This window comes from Notolepis coatsorum (assembly GCF_963971535.1).
Source record: "Notolepis coatsorum genome assembly, chromosome: 11".
NCBI classification, from domain to species: Eukaryota; Metazoa; Chordata; class Actinopteri; order Aulopiformes; family Paralepididae; genus Notolepis; species Notolepis coatsorum.
Genome location: NC_140175.1, coordinates 97,301,854 through 97,322,454, shown reverse-complemented (window position 1 = coordinate 97,322,454; position 20,601 = coordinate 97,301,854). Strand labels below are relative to the sequence as shown.

The window sequence follows — 20,601 nt, the reverse complement described above, 5'->3', positions numbered from 1 at the left end:
ATTTAAACGTGAATTGGTCTTAAATTGTTTTTTTTTATCTACTTTTTCTCCCATCCCAATTTAGTCATTATGCCAATTCCCCCCTCCCCTTCCTGGTCGTTGCGCGCATTTGCCCCCCCCCCCCCCCCCCCCACTTGCCGGTCTAGGGAGGGTTGATAGATCCTATCACATGTCCCCTCCGATACATGCGGAGTCAGCCAGCCGCTTCTTTTCACCTGACAGCGAGGACTCTTACTGGGGGAGCGTAACGCGTGGGAGGCTCACACTACTTCCCCCAGTTACCTCCCTCGCTGAGCAGGCGCCCCGACCGACCTGTAGGAGTCGCTGTTTACAACGACCAGGATACATACCCCGCCGGCTTCCCACCCGCTAACACTGCCAATTGGTTAGTATGGACGACTGACCGGAGGTACCGCTGACAGCTGGATTCGATACCAGTGTCTCTGCGGTGGTAGGCAGGCGCTTAGTCCGCTGCGCTACCCAGCCGTCCAAAATATCAGTAATTTCTGAAAATAAATTACAAAAGTAAAAAAACATGCATTTTGGAAAATAGCTCTTTATTTGATTATCATAAAAAAAGTGTTTTCTATACAGAGATATCGACATTGGTAAATATCGGTATCGGCCAGAACAGAAATATTAATATCGGTATCGGCCACAATTTTCACATCGGTGCTTGGAAAAGTACTTAAAAGTCCTTGAATTTCATTTTGCAGTGTCTGTGGGAACCCTGACTAACACTTGCTACTCGTATTTATTTATTGTTATCGTGGTTTCCTGTTAAATTATTTAGCCAGAGTTGAATTCAGCACAAAGCGTGGAGCCACACTAATGCTGCTGTGTGCTTAGTCCTCTACGTATTTACCTCCTGTTAAGCTTAGACCACCGTATAGGTTTATTTTATTTACCTGCAGCTAAGCTTAGACCACCGTATAGGTTTATTTTATTTTCACCTCCATCTCCCTTCTCTCCCCCCCCCCCCCCCACACTACAGTGTCCCACCCCCTTTCTCTTACTTCCCCACTTATCTCCAGCCCAGATGGGGTATGTGGAGCGTCCTCCTCTCCTAATCTCCCCTCACTGACAGCAGTGGAGTCCCAGTTAGTCAGTCAACCAGCCAGCCAGCCAGCCGGCAGGCAGGCCCCCCTTCCTCAGGCTCCAGCCCGACAACAGTGTAGCCTGGCCTCCAGGAGCCAGACTTTGATCAGCCTCTTCTTTTCTCCCTCTACCTCCTTATCCGTCCCATCTGTTGGAGCAATGTACCCCATCAGACCTGTAGCCCTGACCCACAGATAACATCTAAAGTTGTAGAGGGGGGGCGGGGCACTGTGAGGCCTCAGTCCTGGGTTGATGTGTGAATGGCGGAGTTACCTCGTAAAAAAAGAAGGCGCACACGCATGACTGGGGCTGTATGGCTCTTCTCCTTTATCACGTCCACTTCTCTTGTGTCCCGCAGGGAGAGGGGAGTTGCTGATTGAGGGGAAAACAGGGTTGGGACCGGGAGGAGGGCGGGGCGGTGGTACTCCCTTAATGTTTTGGCTTTGTTGTCACGCAGCGCTTGAATGTTTTGTCACCTCGTTGAATCGAATTGAGTAAAAGTGACGCTCGTCAACTTTCCCCCATTCATGGATCAAAACAACCGCCCTCCTCCAGGATGGCCTCCGTGTCTTTTCTGGTGAATAACAAGGTGCAATTTACAAACTGCATGAAAGCCAGTAGGAAGAAGGTTGAGATTAAAGCCAGTAGGAAGAGGGTTGAGATTAAAGCCAGTAGGAAGTGGGTTGAGATTAAAGCCAGAAGGAAGTGGGTTGAGATTAAAGCCAGTAGGAAGTGGGTTGAGATTAAAGCCAGTAGGAAGTGGGTTGAGATTAAAGCCAGAAGGAAGAGGGTTGAGATTAAAGCCAGTAGGAAGAGGGTTGAGATTAAAGCCAGTAGGAAGAGGGTTGAGATTAAATCCAGAAGGAAGTGGGTTGAGATTAAATCCAGAAGGAAGTGGGTTGAGATTAAAGCCAGTAGGAAGAGGGTTGAGATTAAAGCCAGTAGGAAATGGGTTGAGATTAAAGCCAGTAGGAAGAGGGTTGAGATTAAATCCAGAAGGAAGTGGGTTGAGATTAAAGCCAGTAGGAAGAGGGTTGAGATTAAATCCAGAAGGAAGTGGGTTGAGATTAAAGCCAGTAGGAAGTGGGTTGAGATTAAAGCCAGTAGGAAGTGGGTTGAGATTAGGTTTAGCGACAGTTTCCTATAACTCAAAGACATTTTAATATAGAATATATTATATATATAAGATATTCCTTTATTGATCTCCTTGGGGAGACCCAAAAGAGAAACCCAAAACTTACAAAAATACATCATGAATTGCCATAGCATACATTTATAAACTACTGATAAAGAACACAACAAACCATGAATTTCAAATGTATATGAAATGTATTTATTTAATTATAAAAGTTCATCACAGCAATAATCAGAGTGTAATGTTAAGCTGCTCACCACCTCATAACATATGTACATACAATTTTGTAACACTTTTAAATGAACAAACATGTTCTACTGTCCTTTCTATTTCTCACCCCTTTTTCAACTCTCCATTTCTTACCCCCTCCCTCCGTCCCTCAACCTTAAACCCCAACATTGAGCAACATTCTGATTAATTTGTACTGACTTATTTTAAAATTCTACTGACCTGACATCATGCTAGAAGGGGTATAATATTTCATCTATGGCACAATGAAATCTAATGAGAGGTATGTGGCTGGTTGAAGTTTTCAACCAGCAGATCTATTCTGGGCTTGGTTTTTGAAAGTGCTATTCTGAGGTCTGTTTTCTGTATTTGTTTTTCAGGTATGCTAGAGTAGAAAACCCAGATTCACATAAGTATGTGGTGCCAAACTGAATCAACACATCTACAGCTTTTTAATACAAAAAAAGAAAAAAGAAACTATTAAAAAAAATTTAATTCTTTTTTATTGGTGACCCAATAAAAACTGGTCCGCGGCCCATTTTGGGTCGCGACCCAGAGTTTGGGAAACGCTGCACTAGACTAGACAAATATCAAGATGTATCCATCAGTGGACCAATTGCATGCTTTTGCAGAGGACAAGAAGCCTTCAGTCGACTCCTACAGACATTAAGCACCCCCCACAGCCCAAATGGAATGAGAAAAAAAATATGTAAGGGATAATGTATAGCTACGAGGTCATTGTCGCAAAATAATTGACCGACACGTAGTTTAAAATACCGAGCCGCTTCGGCGAGGTGTTTTAAACGTCAGTGAAGGTCAATTATTTTGCGACAATGACAGAGTAAAGCTATACATTATCCCGCTTATTACATGGCTAACTTACTAACAATATACCTAATTCATTTGACAAATCGCAGTTGTTCTGTGGCTCTGTCAGCCCAAATAAAGTGATTATTATTATCGCGGGCAGCCTCTGTTCTGGCTCCGCTGTAATCTACACACACTCCGCTGTCAGTGCAGCCGCGGCAGGTGTGTCTGATTTGCTGCACTGATGTGGCCTTGATTGCGAACAGCTGCGCACATCGGTCATTATTGTCCCACAGCGGTCATTATTGAAAAATAATGACCGCTGTCGGGGGGCTATTGACCAATCACAAGCAAGCATTTCGGCGAATGTGAAAACGCCATGTAATAAATATATATATATTATACTTTATTAAATTTATTTTTTTACTAATAGTCGACTAACGGCAAATTTTTGCCAATCATAGTCGACTATCCAAATCCTTAGTCGGGGACAGCCCTACAATAAATATAGTATATAGCAATAAAAAAAATAAAAAATAAAAGACATCAACCCAATTTTCATAATTTTGGCTCTGTAGTACACCACCACATTGGATTTGAAATGAAACAATCAAGATGTGCTTTAACCCTTTCACTACCACACTACAGAAGGTTAACCTTTCACTACCACACTACAGACGGTTAACCTTTCACTACCACACTACAGACGGTTAACCTTTCACTACCACACTACAGAAGGTTAACCTTTCACTACCACACTACAGACGGTTAACCTTTCACTACCACACTACAGACGGTTAACCTTTCACTACCACACTACAGACGGTTAACCTATGTGCATTGCATTGGTAACCAGATGATTTAGATGCAAGGAAATGCAATCAAATCGTTGTAGTTCTAAGAAAGAGGAGACCCAAGGCTTTCGATGGACGCAATTTTCATTTAGCAGAATTACAAACACACAGGCTATGATGATATTTAAGAATAACTTGCACCTGCCTCTGAGGGAGAGGGAGAGAGCGAGAGAGAGAGAGAGAGAGAGAGAGAGAGAGAGAGAGATTGTCAAACAGAACTTGTGTGACATGCTTTCCATCTCTCTCTCTCTCTCTCTCTCTCTCTCTCTCTCTCTCTCTCTCTCTCTCTCTCTCTGTCTCCTTCTCTCTGTCTCTCTGTCTGTCTCTCTGTCTCTGTCTCTCTCCCCCCCCCCCTTCCCTCCCCACACATTGACAGCGCTCTTTGAACGGGGGGTGACATTCGACTCCAGAACTTCTCCAAACTCAGTTCATCACGTGTGAGCTGGCACACCGCTATAATTTATATGTGTGGAGATACTGTAGGTCTGGCAACGTGAGACTAGTGTGCGTTGTGCGATTCATCTGTAGACGGTTCTGTGAGTTCATCCTGGGTGGCTGAACTAGCAGCTGATGCCATAGGGAGGTGTAGTCTGACGTCACTGGTTGTTCCACCCGTATAGGGATTTATCATTGGGAAAATGGATTATCGGCTATTGTAACAATTCTGCCCCATGAACATTGAAAAGCTTTCCATTTTTGCACAACATGAGTTCCCTTTTATCACTAACATTATTGTTTAAGCATTTTTGGTTGAAATACAATTTGGCGATTCTTTTTTTTATGATTAATTGCGAATATTTCCATGTTGAGCAATAGATTGTGGATGAATAAGCACAGAAAGGTACACCATGCAAATGGTAATGCTGTATTTGTTTTAAACGAGACGATTTAGAAATGGGCAATGGGGAAATACATTGCATTGGACAGAGGGTGGAACACGAAAAACGGCAATGACGTAACCACTACACCTCCCTATAGAGAGAGATGAATGGATCCTGGAGCTCACCGTAGTCTACATTCGTAGGGCGGGGGCATATTTCTAGAGCAGGGGTTCTCAAACTTTTTTATACCACGACCCCATTTTATTTAGGAATTATTTTGGCGACCCCACACTTAACACATCCGGTGCCGTTAACGTAGAACTACGTTTCTGTCGCCCGATTGTTGAGTGCCGGAAACGTAGATCTAAGTTTTTCTCACTGTATTTATTTTATTCGCTATTGCCATTCAAAATTCAGCGGGGCACCTTGTGCATGCTGTACTGATTTTTTTTTAATCTTTTCCCCCCTCCCTTTTCCTCCGATTTTCTCCCATCCCAATGTTAGTCGTTATGCCAATTCCCAATCCCCTTCCTGGTCGCTGCCACTTACCCCCCACAGTCGGTCTGGGAGAGTGGAGGCTATCACGTGCTTCCTCCGACACACGTCTAGCCAATCAACCGCTTCTTTTCACCTGGCAGCGCGGACTCTCACTGAGAGGGTGTAACGTGTGGAAGGATCACACTACCCCCCTTAGATCCTATCCGTGCTGAGCTGGCGCCCCGACCGAACTGTAGGAGTCGCTGTTTACAACGACCCGGACCCACCCCGCCAGCTTTCCCACCCTCTAATACAGCCAATTGTATTAGTGTGAACAGCCAGCCAAGCTGGTGACAACAGGCGAGCCAGTTCTATACAACGATGGCATCGAACAGTAACTCCGCCCGCCCGTCATTGTGAAACCGTCGGTAGTGTGGTACGGACCTCCACAAGCATTATTTGGAATTGCGATCAGATATTTGGATTATCTCTTTTGCATTACATCAGATACAAGGTAAGAACATTATATATAAATTTGATTGTTGATCTGACATTTATTTCTACCGCGATCACAGCTATCTGTGTGGACCGTGTATGGCTGTTTGCCGTTGGGTGGGAGGAGGGGGGGAGCGGTGCGCCGGTCTAAACAACATTGCATGCGTGCACAATGAAGGATAATAATTATGATCTAGCATTGATTTCAGGAAGATCCGATAATTAGGCGAAAAATGACAACGTGTTTATTGAATTACACAAAAACGCAGTTTTTGCGTCTTTTCCCTGGAATGAAAACTATAACTATATTCATATTCAAAACGGTGTAAAACGGAAATGTTAGGATGAAAAAATAATCTGTTTCTTGCTCATTGACCAAAAGCAAGTCACTGAGACTCGACGCCGTTATTAGACCCATAGCTATACTATAAAATATAGGTTTAGCTCTACAAACTACAACTACGTTTACATGGAATATCAAAATAAAAGCACACGAGGTTGAACTTGATCATGCATATTTATTAGAACATTTAATCACAGCACTATATCAATACAAAACATTTGCTAAAACGAGGCATATTTAGCCAAAATATGTTGCCAGGATTTTTTTTTGTACTTGCCAATGCGCTGTCACCTACCCAAGACCCCACTTTGGGTCGTGACCTGTAGTTTGAGAACAAATGAGTTCTAGAGCGGAAACACTGCTGCCCGTTTGCGCTTGGCGAAAGTTTAGAAACGTATCTTCGCACTGTACATACGCATTCAGTAGCGAGTGTAGTAGCCTATTCAATTTGATATCAATTTAAATTCTTCTATACCACGTATACACCTGCATATAACTCTGTATATACCGTATATATATATATATATATATATATATATATTCTTACTGTATATCTATCCACATCTGTCTGTACATACTTGCATATAATCCATTTTACATATCTGTAGATACTATATCTATATCTGTACATATCTTGTACCTACTCTTACTAGTTACGCTGCTGGCCAGTATGACTTACTACCATAGTGTCTTTATACCTGTATCACTGTACATATTAACACTACAACTCTGTACATACATCTGATTAGCACTATTACTCAGTAGTACTCGTTTATATATTTTATACCCAGTTTAATCACCTTTACATTGTATTTAGCTGTTGCACTTCACTGTTTACATTTTGCACTCTGGTTGGATGCCAAACTTCTTTTTATATCTTCTATATATTATATAAAATACATAATATCTTTATTATTATTTATTATGTAGAATTACATAATTCTGTCATGATTTTAGATGAGAGAATTGTGCACATCAATTTTACAATAGCACAATTTCACCCCCGACATGATCCTGAGATGGTAAACTACGATATTGAATTATTCACACAGCACTGGAGTGCGACCCCTGTGCCAGTGGTTAGCTCTGCCCCTCTAGGGTTAAGCTCCGCCCGCTCCCGCCAGCGCTGCCGTGTTTTGGAAAGAACCCTCTGCGATGAATCGCATTCCAGGTTTTGTATGCTGCATGAAAGGTTATGTTGTCTTTAGTGTCCTGACAGACGCCTGCGGTCTCCTGTAAACAGAATAGAGATGTCTTTGAGGGAGCAGGTGGAGCGATCCGTCACCCAGCTGTCTCACACACACGCACACACGCACACACACGCATGCACACACACACACACACACACACACACACACACACACACACACACACACACACACACACACACACACACACACACACACACACACACACACACACACACACACACACCCCTAACCCCTAACCTACTCTCAGACACGCTTATATGCACACGCATGATATAACAGGTCATACATTCTAGGACTGACCTCTCATAGTCAAGTTAAACGACAGGTTTGGTCTTAGTTGACTCAGACATTTTTAGTTGATGGCCATTTCTTTTTATTTAAAAAATAATTCTGTACAACATTGAGGTGATACAAAATGATTTTGTTTTATAAACAAAGTCTGAAAATAAATAAATACAAAACATGTTTAACCCCCCCCCCCCCAAAACTTAAATAATGACTGTAAAAGGTTTTGCATAAGTGTATGATCACACGTACATACAGATACAAAAATTCAAATAAATAATAATAATAAAAATAAATAAACAGAACCCTCCCAATCAACCACCCCCCACCCCCCCAAGATCAAGTTGATGGCCAGTTTCTATGCTTTCTCCCTTGATGCTAAATGTGTTATTTCTATGCTTTCTCCCATGATGCTAAATGTGTTCCTAAAGTACTATGCAGTATCTCTGCTAAGCACTAACTAGTGCATGATTGCATGTCGATGGCTGAAGAGCAAAAACTCCTATCTGAAAACTGTTGAAACGTGTTGTTTTCTTGCAGAATGCAATTTTTTTAAGGATACCCAATACAATACACTGTTTTATCGACCAGGTATTAGCGCCTCGCAAAGATAGGCGGTTTTCACCACTTTTATTTGTATGCAGATAGGAGGTTTTTGCTCTTTGGCCATCGAATATTTACAGATTTCAAGTTTGTTTATTATTTGTCACAACAAAATACAGAACACTTTAAATTTTCTTTTTCTTGTAATGTTTTTAGTAGATTTTTTATTTGTTTGTACTACCGGGCGGTCCGGTAGAGAGAGAGAGAGGAGGAACGGGAGACAAAGCGGGGGGAAGACATTCGGCAAAGGACGGCGGGTCCGGGAATCAAACCCGGGTCGGCTGCTTCGCGACGCAGCGCGTTACATGGGTCGCCACTTGGGTGCCCAAAATACAGAATACATTATGATGAAATGCTTGTTTCTGTATGAGCCCCGACAGATTTGTCGATTAAAATCAACTAGTTATAGTCAACAAAGTCTTATTACTGTCAGCTGGCTAATAATGTCTTCAGTGGGGGGGGGGGGGGGGGGGGCAGCCCTGATGCATGTGCAGAAACCTACACGTGGAAGTGGAAGCTTTTCTTTCCATCAAGTCTCTCGAGCAAAAGGATAATGAAATAAACAGTCCTGATTTGGCTCAAGTACAGCAACAAACACAACTGTTCATCAAACCGCGTCTTAATCCCCTCCTCCAACCATATGTTTTATGCTGGCATCTGTGTCAAGACTTCAGATTTTATCCAAAGACGTGCGTGTGTGTGTGTGTGTGTGTGTGTGTGTAGCTGGCCATAGAGGAATCCTGTCCTGGCTGTTAGTAGCAGCCCTGTCTCTATGTTTACACTCTGCAGCCGACCCTGCGACCCAGAGGTTACGCCAGCTAAAGCAGGCACTAGGTCACAGACACACTTGGACACGCTCAGTCTGGCGTGGGCATGTGTGTGTGTGCGTGCATGTGTGTGTGTGTGTGCGTGTGTTTCATGTTCCTGTGTAAGCTTCTTGCCATGAGTGAGTGGTAGTGGAAGGTCAGGTCTCTCCTGAAGCTCCGTGCGGTGCGAGGCAGAGCCTCTCACTTTGTCGTCTTTGACATGAGGTTCTGAGCGAGTCTCCCCACCCTGCCCCCCCTGCCCCCCTGCCCCCCCTGCCCTCCTGCCCTATAATCCTTTCCACCCATCCTGTCTTACTATCTCTCCATCTGCTTTCCCTTTTCTCCTCTCTTCCCATTTCATCTCTGCGTCCTCCCACTACACTTACCTGTCTTTCTAGTGTGTTAGGAGAGGCACGGGAAAGGGGTGAAGAGCGAGGTACAAGTGAGGTGTTGAGTGAGGTACAAGCGAGGGGCTGAGTGAGGTACAAGCGAGGTACAAGCGAGGGGCTGAGTGAGGTACAAGTGAGGGGCTGAGTGATGCGCTGAATGATGTGAAGTGAGGTACAAGTGAGGTGGGAACTAACTGGGATGGCAGTGTGTGTGTGGAACATCCCTCCCGGGGACATCCCCGAAGCAGGAAATGGGAGGTTTGAGAGGTCGAAGGTGACATGTTTTTCCACCTTGTTTGACCTTTGAAAACGTCTTGGTGGTCTCAGGTCACTGTCCACTCTCCCTCTCTCTCTGTCCACGGCTGAAATACTGCACAACTGCTTTCAGTCGGCCTCGAATGGAATGCGCCCTCGGCTCCACTGGTTTTCCCCCCAACTACCCCTTTTCATTGCCTATTGTCTTAGAAAGATGAATCACATGCGGCTGAGTTTCACATTCCTAGTTACTACGCGACTTAAAGGAACACGCCAACTTTTTGGGGAAATTGTCTTATTTGCCATCTACCCTGGAGTTAGACAAGCAGATACATGCCCTTTTCTTCTCTGTGCATGCATTAGGCATTAGTCACGAAATACACTCCAAATACACTAATTCAACATTTTCGTTTTCTAAGCAGATATATACTCTTGACATTTTGCAGGAAAGTTTTGGAGTTGTATTTGGAGTGTATTTCGTGACTGTTGGTAACTAGGCTACACTGGCACACCTACTTCCAGTGAATTACGCTAAGCTAGGCTAATGGCGCGGCTGTTCCCTAAGCCTAATGCATGCACAGAGAAGAAAAGGGTATCTGCTTGTCTAACTCCAGGGTAGATGGCAAATAAGCAAATTTCCCCAAAAGTTGGCGTGTTCCTTTAATGTTCCTTTTGCTTATTTCTTTTAGCGGCAACAATTGAGTCACAGCGCATCTATGCCAGCGGGTTAATGTTTGTGTGTGTTTCTATGTCAAATGTTTTTTTCCCGCACATATCGGACGCCTGTTTGTTCTAATCCCCGCCTCTCCGTGGTCCGACCTGTTTGTAATGTGTTCAACAGATGTAGGGAAGAGAATCAGGATTTCATGGAAGCTTCAGACACGCCTGTCAGCCTGATCTACCGTCCTCCCCATCGAACTCTGCGTTCGAACCCCTCACCCTTCAACACACGGCGTGCCTGACATCATAGTGATCATACGGCCTGGACATACTGTATCTTTGTGAAATGGCTTGTTCTCTGTTTTGGTCCGACCGAGTTGCATCACAGAAGCTCAGCGCATGATAATAAAATGATGGGCCCTGAGTTTTAACACTGTCTGCCACGCAGTTTGCCCATCTTATACCACTCTCTGCCAGTGCTGTAAGCCTATGGAGTCGCTCACCTTCTTTGCAGGGCTATAACCTTTTAAATATTATAGCTATATCGACATTTCTATGGCCCATTCAACATTAATTAATGTTAGATTCCTCTTACCTGTGGCCGATGAGTCTGGAGAAGAAATATTCCAATTATTTGATTTCGATCTGCTAGATCCATTTTCCGTTTGTACGACGCAATAAACGCCGAAAGCATATTGATTCTTGCGTCTCGAAAGCGATCCAATGCACTCAAGTGTTTGTATGGATCCACATAACAAGATAGCTCTGCCGGAACATTTCCCCCGATGCACAGAGCGCCACATCCGGTTTAGAGTGGAGTGCAACTCGCCAGAAATCCACCAGGCGGCGGTATTGAGGTGTTGCAATATCAGACAGAGTCCAGAGGCTCCCACAGCCTTGCTGGATGAATTATGAATGCCAATAGCGAATAAAGGAAACAACGATCATAAAAATTAGTAAACTCGTGTTTGCGTTATTAGATTGGCGGCCAATAACGAGTATACTCGTTTTTGGCGCAGAAGCAGTTAATGAGTGCGTTATTGGTTGAGACATTTTAGTGTTCGCTTCATGATAGTAGAGTTGTTTATGAGGCCCGGGTTTCCACCACTGGTTCTCTGTGGTTGAACGATTATGTCAGTGATATCAAAGTCATATTGATGTCACACTATGAAAGAACACAATATCCATATCGTGAAGACTGCGTTATGGCCATCATTTTGTACATACACATGAGACGAGCTGAGATCAACCGACAGGCCTCACTCACACCCAGAAAGGTTCAGATAATACGAGGGGATTGGCAGACACTGGTAAATAGAGTTTCTCTTGTGTCCACAGCACTGAGGTTGATAAGTTAATAGAGTTTCTCTTGTGTCCACAGCACTGAGGTTGATAAGTTAATAGAGTTTCTCTTGTCTCCACAGCACTGTGAGGTTGATAAGTTAATAGAGTTTCTCTTGTGTCCACAGCACTGAGGTTGATAAGTTAATAGAGTTTCTCTTGTCTCCACAGCACTGTGAGGTTGATAAGTTAATAGAGTTTCTCTTGTGTCCACAACACTGAGGTTGATAAGTTAATAGAGTTTCTCTTGTGTCCACAACACTGAGGTTGATAAGTTAATAGAGTTTCTCTTGTCTCCACAGCACTGTCAGGTTATATATATTGAAATTATTTTATTGGGATAACCACATTGAGATACAGTATCTCATTTTCGAGAGGTTGATAAGTTAATATAGTTTCTCTTGTCTCCACAGCACTGTGAGGTTGATAAGTTAATAGAGTTTATCTTGTGTCCACAGCACTGAGGTTGATAAGTTAATAGAGTTTATCTTGTGTCCACAGCACTGAGGTTGATAAGTTAATAGAGTTTCTCTTGTGTCCACAGCACTGAGGTTGATACGTTAATAGAGTTTCTCTTGTGTCCACAGCACTGAGGTTGATAAGTTAATAGAGTTTCTCTTGTCTCCACAGCACTGAGGTTGATAGAGTTTCTCTTGTGTCCACAGCACCATGATGTTAATAGAGTTCCTCTTGTCTCCACAGCACCATGATGTTGATAGAGTTCCTCTTGTGTCCACAGCACCATGATGTTAATAGAGTTCCTCTTGTGTCCACAGCACCATGATGTTGATAGAGTTCCTCTTGTGTCCACAGCACCATGATGTTAATAGAGTTCCTCTTGTCTCCACAGCACCATGATGTTGATAGAGTTCCTCTTGTCTCCACAGCACCATGATGTTGATAGAGTTCCTCTTGTCTCCACAGCACCATGATGTTGATAGAGTTCCTCTTGTGTCCACAGCACCATGATGTTGATAGAGTTCCTCTTGTCTCCACAGCACCATGATGTTGATAGAGTTCCTCTTGTCTCCACAGCACCATGATGTTGATAGAGTTCCTCTTGTGTCCACAGCACCATGATGTTGATAGAGTTCCTCTTGTCTCCACAGCACCATGATGTTGATAGAGTTCCTCTTGTGTCCACAGCACCATGATGTTAATAGAGTTCCTCTTGTGTCCACAGCACCATGATGTTGATAGAGTTCCTCTTGTCTCCACAGCACCATGATGTTGATAGAGTTCCTCTTGTCTCCACAGCACCATGATGTTGATAGAGTTCCTCTTGTCTCCACAGCACCATGATGTTAATAGAGTTCCTCTTGTGTCCACAGCACCATGATGTTGATAGAGTTCCTCTTGTCTCCACAGCACCATGATGTTAATAGAGTTCCTCTTGTGTCCACAGCACCATGATGTTGATAGAGTTCCTCTTGTCTCCACAGCACCGTGATGTTGATAGAGTTCCTCTTGTGTCCACAGCACCATGATGTTGATAGAGTTCCTCTTGTCTCCACAGCACTGTGCGCACGTGGGACCTGAACTCGGAGAAGAAGCACAAGTCTGTGTTCAAGCCGCGCTCCTTCCAGGGCAAGAGGGTGATCCCCACCTGCTGCACCTACAGCCGGGACGGCAAGCTGATCGCGGCAGGCTGCCAGGACGGAACCATCCAGATCTGGGACAGGAACCTCAGCGTGAGAGACACACACTCACACGCACACTCACACACACACTCACACTCACACTCACACACACACTCACACTCACACTCACACACACACTCACACTCACACTCACACACACGCGCACACGCACACTCACACTCACACTCACACACACGCGCACACGCACACTCACACTCACACTCACACACACAGGATGCGAGTTGGGTAACACACCCCTGGCTGGTCTGTATCATCACAAGCCCGGAGTCGGCAGCGGGGAGGTCAACATCGGGTCACGGAGCTCGGGGTCGGGAGGTCGAGAGGTCACCAACACTGAGCAGAGCTCGACAGTAAATAAAAACCATAGGTGGGAAAGTGCTGCTTGTGTTTGGCAAATAGCCTTAATTTAAACCATCCCATCTGCCCGCTCTGTTCACCGGTCCGTCGCTCCCTCCTCCTGTGATACTGTGGAATGCCTGAGAACACCCCCATGCAGAGCTCTTTAGATAACGAGATAAGACCTTTTAGAGTAGTAGTCTCATTTTTTAATGTCAAATCCATGTTTGTGCTAAATGTACAGGGGGATTACTGATGGATCTAGGCGGGAGGCGTAGCAGACAGAGTGTGTGTGTGGGGGGGCATCAGTGACTGTCGAATGTGTGTGTGTGCGTGTATGTGTGTGTGTGTGGGTTGCATGGTACTGTAGCATGTTAGTGTAATAGATGGGTGGCAGATCCCCCTGTGAGCGGGATGATCGATGCTGGTTTGCGAGGTGATGTCTTTTGTCTACACGGCCGTGCCACGCACGCAGGCAGGAATATAGGGGAGTGATGAGTTACTCTGGGTTAAAGGTGACTCAAGCTGGGGTTTCCACGAAAAGGGGGAATGTATTTTATTGTTGCACCACCTGGGTGGAATTCCTTGGGTGAAATCTCGCCACATGGGTGGGAACTTGGAATAGTTCAGAGGGACGCTTCGCTTCCCGGCTGTACTTAATCGTAACCCTGTCTCTTAGTCCATTTAAGTAATCAAATTACTCTTAAGTAATCTAATGAACTCATCTGTCTGTTTGGTCTAGTAGTTGTTTCTTAGTTTTTGTTTCCCTCCCTCCTTGCTGAATGAGTAATTTCCTGAATAGTAATACACTCGTCTATAGTGAGCACTAGAGATAAAGAGGACCTTCTGCATGGCTGCAATGTGAGAGGCACAATTTCACAAAAACGTGTCGATCAAATCAACTAATGGATCAAGTCAATAAAGTCCCAACTTTTATGCTAACCAGGTACTGTGCAGACCAGCTCTCTATCTCCACCCAAACCCTGAAGACAAATAGCCGATGATGTAACCGAGTGCACGCGTTGCTCGGAGGCCTAATTACATCTCCTCTGTACTGTCCCCCCCCCCCCCCCCCGTCTCTCTATTAGTTAATTATGCAATTAAAATGATCAAATTGTGCATTCCGTTTCTCTGGATTCCCCGCCGCTGAGGTTGCTTGTTGGCTCCCGGGGAGCATTCGGGATGGGTACCGAATCTGGTACTTTTTTTTTTTTATCTACTTTTTCTCCTCCTTTTTCTGTATTTTTCTCCCATCCCAATTTAGTCGTTATGCCAATTCCCCCCCCACCCCTTCCTGGTCGTTGCGCGCAGTTGCCCCCGAGTACCGATTCACGTGAGATCCACCGGTGCCACATTTCGGTATTTCTTTTTTCTTTAAGTCCGATGACGTCAACGTTTCGTTTACTGCTAAACGAAACCTATGAAGTGTGCCGCACGTTCACGCGCACAATACACTCTTACCTAGGATTTGACTTGATTCAATAACAACAAAGCAGTCGGGGCAATGGCAAGCCGAAAACGGTCACAACAAGTGTGGTTACACTTTACAAAGGTAGATGCAGACAACGCTCGCTGCAATATAATACTACACTTTCACTCACGGCTTTTCTCGGATTTACGATAGTTACGTTGAAAGCCACTCACGAGATTTCTCGGATTTTTTTTAATTTATTTATTTTAGCGATCTAAAATCATATTGCATCACGCGAGCCTACCCTAGCCTACCCAAGGGCCGCCGGCGATCAGATGTGAAAAAAGCGCCCCCTATCGTCTCCCAGATGACATCAGGGATTTTGGAATGGACTCAATGAAAATGGATGGGGAAAAAAAAAGATTCCAGTCCACATTTTCCAGTCCACTGATGCAGCCGGGGTTACCAGAGTTCATTCTGGAGACTCTGAGCCGCGGCAAGCATGAGTTCTACTGTATACACGTTAGATCTATACACTTATCGATTTTTTTGAATGGTGATCAGGAATTGGAATATACCAGTTGGATACCATCTGATGTCAGGTAAGGAATCTATGTTATCAGTGTTAGGATAATCAGACTCGTTTTGATGAAGATATAAGCTTTTTTCTGATATGTGCTCCAGCGGTTTCACTGTAAAATCCATGAGGAAATGAAAACGGCTATCAGCGCGCGCCTCGAATGTGCGTGCGGGCACGTATACTATTGATCATCTAGCGTTTATTTGAAAACAATTCATAAATAGGCCGACAAATATCAACGTTCTGGAATATTCCAGTAAAAGACGATTATCACAGAATGGGCTGTTTTTTTTTATACCTCAAAACGGGTGCTTTTCAAAATGCTCTCAAACGGAAATGAAGCGATAAAAAACCAATCTGCCTCGACAGCACTGACTGGAAAATGATTCTTTGATAAGCGACGGGCAGATTAGACACATAGCCATAATTTAAAACATAGATTAGGCGATATTAAGGTTAACATTGGCGCCGATGGTGGCATTCAAGCACTAAGTCGTGCGCCCCCTGGTGGCACTGAAAGTGTTAACAAATTGTTCTAAATAAATAATAATGATAATAAATCATTTGAAGTTTGGATTTTTTTTTACAACTCAGGTAGGTAGATTAGTGGCTCGGAAGGTAGAGCAGTCGCCTGGTAATCCAGAGGTTCCCGGTTCGATTCCCACTCCTCCCGGCCAGCGTGTCGATGTGTCCTTGAGCAAGACACTTAACCCCTAATTGCTCCCGATGAGCAGGTGGGCACCTTGCATGGTTGCCCCCGCCGTCGGTGGGTGAATGTGTGAGTGAATAGGTAAAATGTGAGGAACAAATTGTAAAGCGCTTTGGATAAAAGCGCTATATAAAAAAGCAGCCATTTACCATTTAGATTAAATGGTACTGGTTTCGGTTCAAATGTGACGGAGCCTCGCGGGGGACAACACGCTGGAGAACCGCTACATCTCCGTCGCCACGACGACAGAGGCTCTCGTGGTGTCGACCTTCCCCCTGGCGGCTTGAGAACAACCAGGTTCTCCTCCGCCACCCCCCGACGTCGTCACATCTTCACTTCAACATCCCACAGCCTTGCCGGCCTGCCTGCCTACCTACCTACCTACCCATGATCCTCTCTGTCTTTTCACAGTGGGGGGCTTTTCACAGTGACACGTCTCTGGTCAGTGTCGGGGCTGAGGGGCGAGGAGGGTGGGGGCTGGGGGTTAGTGGCAGGAAATGACTAGCTTTCACTTCCTGTCGTGGGATCAGGGAGAGAGCAGGTTCGGCGGCGGCCCATCGCTCACTTTGCAGCTGTCACACGCGAGCATCAACCGTGCGGCGCCCCGCCTCCCTCGCCGTGTGGCGGCTACGACGTGTGGGGAGGGATAAAAACAACCCAGCGGGACATAACTCAGTCTGCGGACGAGGTGTCCCGATTGTCAAGACATCGCTCCTTCGCTACGTCCCGCTTCCTGCGTTGTTATTGCGGCCCGGTTTCACAGTGTCTCACGTTCCCCACCAGGCGAGTGCCATCAGTCTCCAGGGAGAGGCCTGCTGCTGCGCTGACACAGGCTGCAGCTTTCACACGCAGGGAACAAGAGAGAACTCCCCCCTCTCCTCAGTCCCCACTCCTCTCCATCTCTGTTTTTTTTTTTTTTTTTTTTTTATTAATTAATTAATTTATAGACTGTGCATTTACAGTTCAGTTCAGTTCAGAGTTTTTATTTGCCACATGGAATCAATACAATCAGAGTTTCTTCATTACACAATCATAAATATCATTCCATGGACAAAAGGAGCAGGAAGAAGAATAAATCGTATAGTTACCTGCCCCTTATTCCTAAACTAAACAAGTATTTACTTAATGGTGGGCGTACAACCTAATTTACACAAAATAATAATTTATACCATTATACAAGAAACACACAATCCACAGTTAAACAAGATTTTTTTTTATAATAATAAAGAATAAATAAAAAAATAAAAAATAAAAGATCTCTACATTAATCGTTGTCACATGAAAACATGTTTGCACCAGATTTAGCTGAAGCTAATTTCCATCTGTAGTCTATACAAAAAAACATGAAATACAAACAGTGCAAGAGTTCAAAATATACATACACGTAAAATGCCACACAACATGCACAGGACACACAGCATAAACAGTGCAAGATTTCGTCCAATGATCGAAGGGTTGGTGGTTCGAATCCCGCTCAAGCCCATGTCCATCCCACTGCCGTTGTGTCCTTGGGCAAGACACTTAACCTACTTGCCTCGTATGAATGTGTATGCATATGAATGAATGTTGGTGGTGGTCGGAGGGGCGGTAGGCGATGATTATTAGCCACGCTTCCCGTGAGTCTGCCTCAGGGCAGCTCTGGCTGCAATTGTAGCTCACCACCACCGGTATTACTGTGTATGAATGAATAATGGTCTCTGTGAAGCGCTCTGGGTCTCATGAAGAGCGCTACATAAATCCAAGTCATTATTATTATTATTATACACGTAGAAATGCAACACAACACAACATGCACATACACACAACACAGCACAATGCCAAACATACTCAACTATTCTTGACGCTTAAAATACAAGACAGAATAAAAAAAATACAAAGTAAAAGTAACTGAGTCCCTTGTGTAATCATCTATATATATTAAATATACCTGTATATGTGCGTTTTTTTAAGTACCCACAACACAAATGTATGTATTAATGTACCTGTATGTGTGTGTTTTGAATGTTTTTTTGAATGTGGGTGTTCCCCCATGCATCCCTCTATCCCCTCCCTTCGCGGGACGAGGTTGAACGCTCCCACTGTTTATTTCCAGTAGCGCGAGAGAGAGAGGGGCGACGGTGGCAATCAAGCCATAGGTAGCGAGTCGGAACGAGTTGACGAAGTGTGTGGCGCTCGTTCAGAAGACAGTAGCTGAGAGAGTAGGATAGTACAGGCAACAACACATGGTCATTACTTCTCCAACAATCGCCTTCTTTTCTGTTAACGCAAACACGTTTTATGGATGGACGCGCAAACACGTTCAGTTTGACAAGAGAGGAATTTCTTCTTGCCTCACTGACTCATGTGTGACAGAGCATCTGTGGCCTGAGTGATGTTCCACTATAGAACACACACACACACACACACACACACGCACACACACACACACACACACACACGCGCGCGCACACACACACACACACACACACACACACACACACACACACACACACACACACACACACACACACACACACACACACACACACACACACACACACACCACACCACACCCCGGGTGTGCTTGTAACAGCAGGCTCCAAGCGATTGGGTAAAATCGCTCTTAATTTATTACTCCTCCTTCTCCCAGACTAAATATTTACCCTGCATCTCGTAGCAGCTTACAATAGCCGTGCGTGTGTGTTCCGTGACCGGCAGAGCCTGTCCTGCCCAGATGGGTCAAGGCTTCGGTCGGTGCCCTCTCTCTCTCGCTCTCGCTCTCGCTCGCTCTCGCTCTCGCTCTCGCTCTCGCTCTCACTCTCTCTCTCACTCTCACTCTCACTCTCACTCTCACTCCACTCTCCTTCTCTCTTCTCTCTCTCTCTCTCTCTCTCTCTCTTCTCTCTCTCTCTCCTTCTTCTTGTGCAGGCACACCACCAGTGACTGGCTCTACAGGGGGCCACAACTGTGGATGACAGGGATATTTGTCTGCCCCCCCCCCCCCAAAAAAACAATATCTTCCACAGCAAACATTACTATCGAAAGGACTTTGAATCAACAATCCCCCGTCGGGCACCCATCGGCGACCCATGTAACGTGCTTCCTCGCGAAGCGGCCGACCTTGGGTTCGATTCCGGACCCCCGTCCTTTGCCGAATGTCTTCCCTCGCTCGGACTCCGTTCTTCTCTCTCTCTCTCTCTCTCTCTCTCTCTCTCTCTTCCGTCTGCCCGGTACTACAAACGAATAAAAATCTACCTACAAACAATCCTCCCCTGTTGCTGCCGCCGACTCAAGTTCCCCTACGGACCTAGAAAGGAGCGGTCTGACCCGTGGCTTTTATTGCTACTCTTCCTCCCCTCGAAAACACTCTCAAAGAGAGTGAGGGCCCATCTCCTTAACCGATCGCCCCCCCCCCCCCCCCCCCCCCCCCCCCCGCTATTACTCATGGACAGAATATGTGGGCAGCGAGATCAATTATGTACCTGACCTTGATCTAGTGCTCGGCTTGAGAGGATCTATCGAGGCTGACGGATCACGCTCTTGCACCTGACCACGGGCTGATTGATCCTGCGCCCGGGAGGCGGGCAGGTCTCTCCTCTGAGGCCCGCGGGAGGAGACACTGATTGCACGCTCTCCGTCTCCCCCCCCCCCCCCCCTGGGCGGAGGAGGAGGAGGTCGCTGCCAAAATCACCAGGGTTCATCTCCACGGTTGCCAGGTGACGTGCGGTCAGTGCTACTACTCTCGCGGTGTGGGTGAAAGAAGCGCCAGCGTTAGTTCCAGAACATTACCCCCCCAGAGACCCACGGAATGCTATGGCGTCACTACTGCCCCCCCCCCCCCCACCCCCAGACCTCTTCAGACTACAAAGGTGGGAGACCCCTGCACGGCGGTGGTTTTGATCAACTCTGACAACTTTATGGTTAGCGTTGTTGTAAGTAGATATATATAGGAATGCCTCTCCTGGGTTTTTTTCGATGTAGGCTACCGTTGCCGTCGGGGGAAACTTGTCTTCTTATGGTCCTCGCTGTCAGCCCTCACGGTTCTCATGTTGTGTGAGCGCCGGGTGATGTTAATCCTGCCCGGCGGCCCGTAACACCGCACTCCCCTCCCCGCCTG

At 45.5% G+C, this 20,601-nt stretch overlaps 1 protein-coding gene across 1 annotated transcript in view; it reads left to right on the top strand.

Annotated features, from left to right (window-relative positions):
- Positions 1 to 20,601, top strand: part of wdr70 (WD repeat domain 70) — a 213,252-nt gene that overhangs the window by 93,159 nt on the left and 99,492 nt on the right. Inside the window, 1 exon segment of the mRNA XM_084325151.1 lies at positions 13,325 to 13,499. Within this exon segment, the coding sequence (XP_084181277.1) occupies positions 13,325 to 13,499 (175 nt within the window).